The sequence below is a fragment of the Peromyscus maniculatus genome, chromosome 1 (assembly GCF_049852395.1).
Source record: "Peromyscus maniculatus bairdii isolate BWxNUB_F1_BW_parent chromosome 1, HU_Pman_BW_mat_3.1, whole genome shotgun sequence".
NCBI classification, from domain to species: Eukaryota; Metazoa; Chordata; class Mammalia; order Rodentia; family Cricetidae; genus Peromyscus; species Peromyscus maniculatus.
The window spans coordinates 167,836,406-167,845,834 of NC_134852.1; the positions used below are offsets into that span (position 1 = coordinate 167,836,406).

At 46.0% G+C, this 9,429-nt stretch overlaps 1 protein-coding gene across 4 annotated transcripts in view; it reads right to left on the bottom strand.

The window, feature by feature from the left end:
• Cep78 (centrosomal protein 78) overlaps positions 1-9,152 on the bottom strand; it is a 32,608-nt gene extending 23,456 nt beyond the window's left edge. For 2 of the 4 annotated variants that reach the window (XM_042261398.2, XM_042261386.2), the window contains exons 1-5: positions 8,756-9,148; positions 5,862-6,034; positions 5,698-5,770; positions 4,689-4,792; positions 1,216-1,390 (exon numbers count right to left, since the gene is read on the bottom strand). In XM_042261398.2, coding sequence (XP_042117332.1) covers positions 1,216-1,390; positions 4,689-4,792; positions 5,698-5,770; positions 5,862-6,034; positions 8,756-9,023 — 793 coding nt within the window. In that variant the 5' untranslated portion in view covers positions 9,024-9,148. Of the gene's footprint in view, positions 1-1,215; positions 1,391-4,688; positions 4,793-5,697; positions 5,771-5,861; positions 6,035-8,755 lie in introns of all 4 variants that reach the window. The other 2 variants (XM_016006760.3, XM_006970136.4) reach the window with 2 other exon arrangements.
• Between the last annotated feature and the right edge of the window lie 277 nt (positions 9,153-9,429).

Consider the following 9,429-nt stretch of genomic DNA (forward strand, 5'->3'; position numbering starts at 1 on the left):
CACAGGCTCATATATTTGGTCACTAGGGGTAGGCTTTGAGGTTTCAAAAGCCCATGCCACAGGGCGGTGGTGGCAAACACCTTTTAATTCCAGCACTCAGAAGGCAGAGGCAGGTGGATGTCTGTGAGTTCCAGGCCAGCATGGTCTACAGAGTGAGATCCACAACAGGTACCAAAACTACACAGAGAAACCCTGTCTCGAGGGAAAAAAAAAAAAATCAAAAGCCCATGCCAGGCCCAGTGTCTCTCTCTCTCCCTGCTGAGGAAGCAGAGTAAAGGTAACCGAGCCACGTAAATTAACGTAAGTTATAAGAGCTGGTGGGACAAGCCTAAGCTATAAGCCCATCTTTCAAAATTAATAATAAGTCTCTGTGTTGTTTTTTGTGAGCTGGCGACCCAAAGAAAAATCTGTCACCATCAGACCACTCAAGCTTCATCCCTGGAACCTACATGTTTGGAAGGAGAGATCAGTTTGGCAAGCTGTCCTCTGACCTCCACATGCGCACTGTGGCAGGACATGTACTTGGAGCACACCCTAAGTAAATAATAAATGGTTTGTTTTGGTTTTGGTTTTTTTTTAATCTTAAAATTAAAACAGCAGCCAACACTCAGGAGGCAGAGGCAGGTAGATCTCTGGGAGTTCAAGGCTAGTCTGATACACACAGCAAGTTCCAAGCTAGCCAGGGCTATCTAGTGAGACTCTGTCTAAAACAGACAAACACACACCCCACATATATAGTATATATATTTGATTATATATTATATAGCATATATATTGAAATAACAGCAAACTGTTGATTATTTAATTAAGTCAAGATCATATATGAAAATCCTTTAAAATGTGCATATAGCAAAAAAAATTTTGTGGTACTAAGTGGCACACAAGGGCACCTGCATTTTAGATAAGGCTGGTACTGCTGAGCTCAAAACTGAGTACTAGATCTCTCTCTCTCTCTCACACACACACACACACCCCTACCTGTAAACAAAAATAGTAGGGTTATAAAACATCAAGTTTGCTATAACTATTGCTATAATCTCTAAGTGTACAAACATCTATTTTTTTAAAGGCTGAAAATATGCCTAAATGAACAGTAGTTACTTCCAGATGTTTTGATTATAGGTAACACTGTTTTCTATGGAGAATATATACAACTTTAAAGGTACAGTAAAAGCTATTAGAGGATTTTCAATTTCTGAAGCTCATTGAACTTACCTCTAAGCCACAAATCCTCACTAAGAGAGTCTGCAAAAGCACTGGCACCCTGGTCACCAATTAGCGTGTTGCAATTCAGCGTGATGCGCCTTAAGCCAGCCATGCCATCAAAATCGGGTCTCCTGTAGCGAAGACTCTCAGCCCAGGTTTCTTCGTGCCTTCTCATGGTCTGGTACTTCAAAGATAACAGCATGGAGGGAGTCAGGTGCTGGAGGAGGTCACAGGAAACCTAAAGGGGAACTAGGTATGTGGATTACACACACCACATCCCCTAAGTGCAAATACGCCGCAATCTGCCCTCAGAAGGGCCCAGCACAGGGCTCAAATCGTGAGAACAGTCAGGGGTAACCGCTGCTCAACAGTTAGGTAAACCAACAACTCACTAAACTTTCAAGAATTTTATTTTCCTTTTCTGCCACATTAAAGAACTAGTTTAACATTGCTACACTTTTAAACTCTATCCTGTCCTCTGGGGTTCCTAATACAATTTGAACATTTAACAAGTATTGTGGTTATTAATAAGCTACATAAAGCTGTATAAATTCTTTATGTATGTTTTATGTACACAGACAACAGAATGTGTGTGTGTGTGCGTGTGTGTGTGTGTGTGTGTGTGTGTGTGTGTGTGTGCGCGTGCGTGTGCGCAGGTGTGATTTTGGGGATTAAATCTAGAGCCTTGGACATGCCAAACAAAGTACTCTACTACTTAACAGCCGGGCCAACAGGTGCAACTTTCAGATGATGAAAAGATACAGTCAGAGGCGCAACATCATCTTTTAACCCAATGGCTCTCACATACTTCTTAGGGCACACATACATCTTGGAGTCCTCGAATAAGCAGAGAGAGTCTGACATGCATTAGGGAAAAAATGGTTTGATTTTTAGTCACAGTTGTAGCCTTTAATGCTGTAGGCCGCATGAATATATCCTAAGAACTCAGCTGGTTATGGCAAAGTCACTACCTGGAGGGATCAGGGAATTCCTCCAAAGGAAGCCAAATTCCAAGAAGTTTTTGGTGTTATTTGGCTTGTTATATATCAGCTGTCTTCTGTTATGAAAATCATGTGTGCCTTCATAGTTTTCCCAATTGACTTTTCCCTAAGAAGGGCTAACAGTGTGGACTGGTCACTCTCTGGACATGCACATTCCAGGTGTTTGGAAGAAATGCTTTCCCTGGAATCAGATATCTCCCTTAGCCACACTCAAGGATTAACAGTGATATGCTAACTGGTCATTAGCACTCAGTTGACCTTCTCTTTTACCACTCCCATTTTGGATTGTAAAAGAAAGCCTGGTGGTCACTGCCTTTATGACCCTGTAGAATTCAAGCCTAGGGACCTTGCTCGACCAGAGGCTTGATGTAACTGGATTCTGGGGAGACTTAGGTAAAACGTGGAGAACGGAGGACGGAAAAGAGAAAAGAGAATGGAAGAACTAGATGAGTAAGAAGTTGAGAGGAACAAACTGAGATGGGGAAGAACTAGATTGAAGGGCTAGAAGAGAGTACTAGAGGAATGACATGGAAGATGAGCAAGAGCCAGATGGAGAAGAACAAGATGAGGAAGAACAAGACGACAGAGAAGGAGATGGGAGAGGAACTGATATGGAAAAGACCTAGATGGATGAGAACCTAGAAGGGACAAAACTAGATGAAGGAATTAAGATAGAACCTAGAGGGGACAACAGATAAATGTAGAGAGAAATCAGGCAAGAAAGGAGCTAAAAATGAGAGCAAAATATAAGCTTGTCGAGAGAGAACTATCGCAGAATAATAAAGTGTATGAACGAAGGGGTTTCGTGTACATAGATTCATTTCTTTTCTTCAAAGATTAATTATCAACTGGTTGTAGATTCTTCCTGGACCCTGGGAGGGGACTATCGAGGGGCTGGACTCCCATAGTCCCCATTACTTTAGAACTATAACCAATTCTCTATATTCACCAGGTAAATTTTGCCAACATGGGCCACTGATATCAAAAGGAAAAACACCTCCCGGATTGAACATCCAAAGAGCAGAGGAGTGACAGGACACTAAAGGGAGTCATGTTGATGTCATTTTCTATTCAGAGTAGCCACATGAAGCACTGAGCCACAGCAGATGCTGCACAATGCTGCCTTAGGGAGGACAGATCACGAGACCCTCAGAGTGAGGCGACTTCACAGAGGTGAAGCAACTCGTCCATGCTCACAAGCTACTACATGGTCAGGGCTTCCACTTAGGCCACCTGGCTTCAGCATCCACACTTAGCTATTCAGTAGGCGAGGCAGGCACATCACAGGTCCAGTGTCTCTCAAGGCTACAGAGTGAGTTCAAGGCCAGTCTAGGCAACTTAATGAGAACCAGTCTCAAAAAGTCAAAAGATGCTGGGCTATATTTCAGTGGTAGAGCACTACTTACCTAATGTGTGAGGTCTTAGTTCAAGCCTCAGCATAAAAACAAATACCACTCCCCAAAAACCAAAACAACAAAAACCTCACAAAATCAAATCACCACACCAGAAAACAGAATCTATGCTCTTGACCATTATTTATCAGAAGGGTCAAAGCGTTTACTTTGTAAAGGTCCAAAAGTAAACATTCTCAGCTCTGTGGGTCTGAAACCAACTATTTTTGCCAACTACTCAATTCTCCTGACGTAAGGCAAAAGTAGCCAGCTACCACACAGACAGCTAGGCAGGGTTGTGTTTCTTAAGACCCTTACTTGCAAAAAACATGTGACAGAGCCGGGCAGTGGTGGCGCACGCCTTTAATCCCAGCACTTGGGAGGCAGAGCCAGGTGGATCTCTGTGAGTTCGAGGCCAGCCTGGTCTACAGAGCAAGATCCAGGACAGGCACCAAAACTACAGAGAGAAACCCTGTCTCAAAAAACCAAAAAAAAAAAAAAAAAAAAAAAGAGCCAGCCAAGGTGACACACACCTCTAATCCAGCAGTTGGGAGGCTGAAGAAAGAGGACGGAGTCAAGTTCCAGGCCAGCACGGGCGACACAGCCAGTCCAAGCAGCCTGGAGCGCACAGCAATGTCCTGTCTCAACCCTACTAGCCCCAAACAAGCAAGCAAACAAACAACAAAAAAACCTACAAAAAAGGCTTCGTGTCAAATTGGTAAGTACCTTTAGTCCTAACGTAGTAGTTATAAGATTTACAAGGAATTTATGAACTGTTTTTATTAGTTTATAAATCACAATAGAGTGGTGTCAGTATCTGGAGACTGTAACAGTATGAGGTTTCCTTCAGTGCTGCTACGTTTCAACAACCAAAATAACAAAGAAGTATTATACTTTGAAGTCTCATTTCTAAGATTACGTGATATCTTTAAGAGGCAGAATCCCAAGCTGAACCACGGTTACATCATGCGATGAAACTCAAACTGCAACCTCCGTATGGATAAAAGAAAACAAAACAATCACTGTAATCCCACCCCAGAGCAGTATGTGCCTCAGCCACATCAGTCACTCAAGCTGAAGGGACAGTCACCTTTAAGATCTTGGCTATGTGACCGGCGCCTTGCCATGTCAGATTACATCCTGTGAAGTTGACGGTCTTCAGAGTGACAGAGTTCTTTATCCCCTGACACACAACTAAAAGGAAGAAAAGGCACACAGTGAGACCCAGAGCCCGCCGACCTGTCAATCATGGCTTATTCACTGTCCTCGGTTTATACTAGTTTAGAGACAGACTCCTACAATCTCTTTACAGCCCTCCCAGACACTAACAGACTGGCTGCAAATTGTCAGTAACAAAGTACTGTTCTAGATTACAGCAAAGGCTTGAGTCTACTAACTTGCCCAAACTGAACACTTTAAATATTGATATGCAGACATTACAATTGCATTATACAGCTGGAATAGTGGTGCACGCCTTTAATCCCAGCACTTGGGAGGCAGAGGCAGGTGGATCTCTCTGAGTTGGAGGCCAGCCTGGTCTACATAGAGAGTCCTAGGTCAGCTGGAGCTACCTTTGAGCTGGCCTTGTCTCAAAAACCAAAAATAACTGCATTACAGTTGCTCTACTTGGAGATGGTCGTTTGTTTGTTCTTTTTACCCTCCTCTTGCCTTCCTCACAAATATTTCTTTCTTTCTTTCTTTCTTTTTTTTTTCAAGACAGGTTTTCTCTGTGTAGCCCTGGCTGTCCTGGAACTCGATCTATAGATCAGGCTGGCAAAGGCCTGCCCCTGCCTCCCAAGTGCTGGGATTAAAGGTGTGCACTACCATGCCTGGCTCCCACAAATACTTCTTAAAGGAAAACCATAAACTATGAGCAGACACAAACAGCTTGATTTATGGCATTTCACAACCTTAAAGAAAGTGCAGACAGTCTTAGGCATGATAAGCTTTCCCGGTAGAAGTGAGAACAGATCAGCATCTGAGCAGGTGCAGGAGGCACCTCAGGCTGAGCAAGCAGCCCACAAAGGCAGAGGGGTCACCAGAACACACGGGCAAAATGACAGCAGCCTCCTGGGAAACAGTTAAATGACTTGACTCACTTTCTAAGCCTCCATCTCCAATTGGACAATTGGCAAGGGACAGGTGCACCAGAGAGGCCGATTTACTCAATCCCTTAACAGAGGAAAAAAGTAAAATATAAATTGCGTATTTTCCCACCAAAACCAGCTACCAAGTGTCTGCGGGTCACATGAACAAGGCTTACCTTTGTTAGAATAGCCAAATCCCTCTCTCTCAGAACCAGCCCATTTAGCTCCAGATTTCTTAGCACACTTGATGAACTCAGGCAGCCTTTAAGAGCCTTACATAACTGGAAGCTCACGTCCTTGGATCTTACCGCAGGAACCCGGTTTCTGCAAACTCTGTGTGTATCCAAATCTAAAACAAATTCATTGTAAAATCAGTGATGTCAGCCATACAATTTTAGTCTTAAACTCCTAAATGCTGAAGCACAGAAATGAACCATGTCCTTAAACAGAAAATTCAAAGCCGCATGAGATATAGAAACATAAACCATGCATGGCATGGTTTCTTATGGAGGCAAAGAATCTGCACCTAAGGGATGTCTTCAAGAAAACCCTCATTTTGCATATAGGAGAAAGAGGGAAGAGCGGATTGTGCAGAGGGTTCCAAGCCTGACACCTGCTGGACAGTATAAATACTGCAGGTGTGAGGGACCCTTCAGGATAGAAAAATGAAATTCAGAGGCTGAGGCAAGTCTGCAAGAGTTGGGTTTTTTGACACAGGTGATGAGGACCAAGGTTGCCATTGGTACAATGAGAATGGTTAGAAAAATATGCCCCACTCTAGGACCAATACACAAAGGGAATGACCAGGGAGAGGCACAGATTAGAAAATACACCCCTTCCAGCAGGCTTGGCTAGAGTGCAGCTCGTATTCCAGTGCCTCTGTAAAGGAGACACACACTGCAGCCAGTATGTGCTGGATCTGGGCTGAGTGAGAGAGGAAAACTGAGTTCAGGAGCAGCAAGGCCAGCCAGGAGTTTCTTCAACAGTATAGGCTGACACAGCTGAGAGATGAAGTGTTAAAATCTACAGTCTAGACCCACTGGATGCAGGACATGGAAACACTGCCAAGGACGTCTGAAGGGAAATGGTCCACAGTCTCCTGACATTCAGCATAAAACACTGGGCAAGATTACGTACGCCTGCCTAGATTCTAAGGCATCTCTCATCTTTCCTTTAATTTGGGTCATTACAATGGCCGTCTAGGGGTCCCTCAGTGGTACAATACTGTCCGTGAAGAAGGGTCACAGATGGTGCTCATCTCACACCCAAGCCAAGGGCCAGGCTCTCAAATAATCACTTCTCCTCCGGGCGGTAGTGGTGGCACACACCTTTAATCCCAGCACTCCGGAGGCAGAGGCAAGTGGATCTCTGTGAGTTCGAGGCCAGCGTGGTCTACAGCGTGAGTTTCAGGATAGCTAGGACTGTTACACAGAGAAACCTTGTCTCAAAAAACCAATTATCATCATCATCATCATCAACATCATCACTTCCACTTATCACATCTTCCCTCTCAGCTGGTAACCTGCAGACTGCGCTTTAATCCTCAGAATCCACGGCAGGCTTGTTTCAATGGCTTGTCAGATGTGTGAGAATTAAGAGTTCAAAATATGAAATTCAAACCCTCGGTTGCCTCCAACACCTGTTTCCCTTACATGATACTACTCTTAAAAAAAAAAAAAAAATGGGTCTGAGATGGCCAATGGATGAAAGTGTGCCCAAGAAAAACAGTGAGGTGAAAGCCAGTAATCCCTGGGAAGCAACAAGAGATGGTCCCTGGGGCTAGATGGTCCCTAGCTAGCCAGACAATGGAATCAGCAAGTCCCCTGAGTTCAGAAAACAAAAACAACCTGTCTCAGTAAATAAACTGGAAATCAATAGAGGAAGATACCCAATATCAATTTCTAGCCTCCATGCACATGAGAACGTGTGTGTGTTTACCCACAAAAACACGCACATGCGTGCACACACATGCCACATACATCCACACAAAAAAATTATTTACAAATCTGGAAGAGGATGTGAAAAGTAGGTTAGCTGCTGGGAAGACAGCTCAGCAGCGGAGGGCATTTGCTGTACAATCTGGAGGTCTGGAGTCCCAGATCCCAGCACCCACATAAACCAAGCCCCAGGGGCAAGGGCGTGTAACTCTAGTTTGGAAGGGGGCAGGGACAAGCGAGGACGGTTAGGGCTTCCTGGTTTCCAAAACAGCCCCAGGATCAAGAGACAAAATAATGGGTGGGGAGTGACCAGAGGACACCCAACACCTCTTCTGGTTTCCCTGTGTGTGCACAAGCTGATACTAAGATACACAAACAAAATTAAAAAAAAAAAAAAATCAGTAAGGAACCATACACGGTAAATTTTTTGGTTGCTGGGCAAGTGTTCATGAATGACCATAGAAGCACCACCAAAGACTTGGCTTGGGGGTTATAAACAACTTAAATACGAGGAACTTGCAAACATGGTTATCTTCAAAGACGGCTCGGCCTTGGACGTACTTGCTGTTCTTGCAAAAGACACAAACTCGGTTCCCAGCACCCATATGGTGGCTCACAACCATGTGTAATTCTAGTTCCAGGAGTTCCAACCCCTTTTCTGGACTCCGCAGGCACGGCACACACGTACATACACGAAAGCAAAACACTCACACACAATTTTCTAAAATTCATAAAAGACGTCCCTGAAGGGAATTTTTTGTTTTGTTACACATTTTTTCTTTCCATTTTTAACCCCCTTCTTTTCTGTATTAGGCTTGCAATGAAGAGTGAAGGGAGATTGAAAATTTAAAGCCCTAAAGGAAAGAGGGCGGGGGCAAAAGCGTTCATGGTTAAACCATTAGCTAAATTATACTGTATATTCCCCTTCGGGGAGCATAAATGGTCATCCTCCTCGCTGTGATAAGCGCCAATCTCGAGCCCTACTCCCTGTCTTGACTACTCCTCCAGCCAACCGCCAGAGGCGGCAGCCTGCAAGGGAGGCGGCGGCAGACACCCCTTTGTGGATGGGGTGAGGCCGGCTTCGCAGGCTTCTGGTGCACCGGGCTCCCTCCTCTCAGACCGAACCCTCGCACCTCCCGGCTGCAGACCTGTCTCCCCGAGCCAGGGCTGGAAGGAGCTCTTGATGGCCACCAGCGGCAGGTCGCGGTTCACCCTGAGCGTGCTGAGCAGCGGCGCCCAGTCCACCATGCGCAGCCGATCGGCATTGAAGTCCAGCACGCCGTCCCGCAGGCAGGAGCGCACGGCGGGCAGCGGCACCGAGTCCTGCAGCGCGCACAGGTACTCGTAGTGCGAGAAGAAGTCAGCCGCGCAATCGCGCCGCAGCTTCACTGAGTCGATCATGACCCCGCCGCAGCTCGAGGGACACCACCTGCCGCCCCGCGCCTCCTCCCGCCGCGCCCCGGGCGGTTGGCGCCTGCTCCGCCCGCTCTCCGCGCCAGCGATGCCGTTCCGGCCACCGGCTAGCTCCCGCGGGCGGGCGGCGCGCGCACACCGCGCTGTGCGTCGGCGCGCTCACTGTGCGTCAGCGCGCAGGCCACGCCCACCGGGGGGTGTGCCAAGGCCTGTGAGAGGCCGTGAAGGCTCCGCTGATGGATGCCGATGTTCGGATGGAATGATGCATCTGAGAAAAGATGCTTAGATACAGAAGCACTCCACTGCTTATGCTTCCTCACCGGGATAATTCACAAGAGGGTTTTCCCAACTCCGTATGCAAACCAGAAGGCTTCCGTCGTTTCCTCTCTGCTTT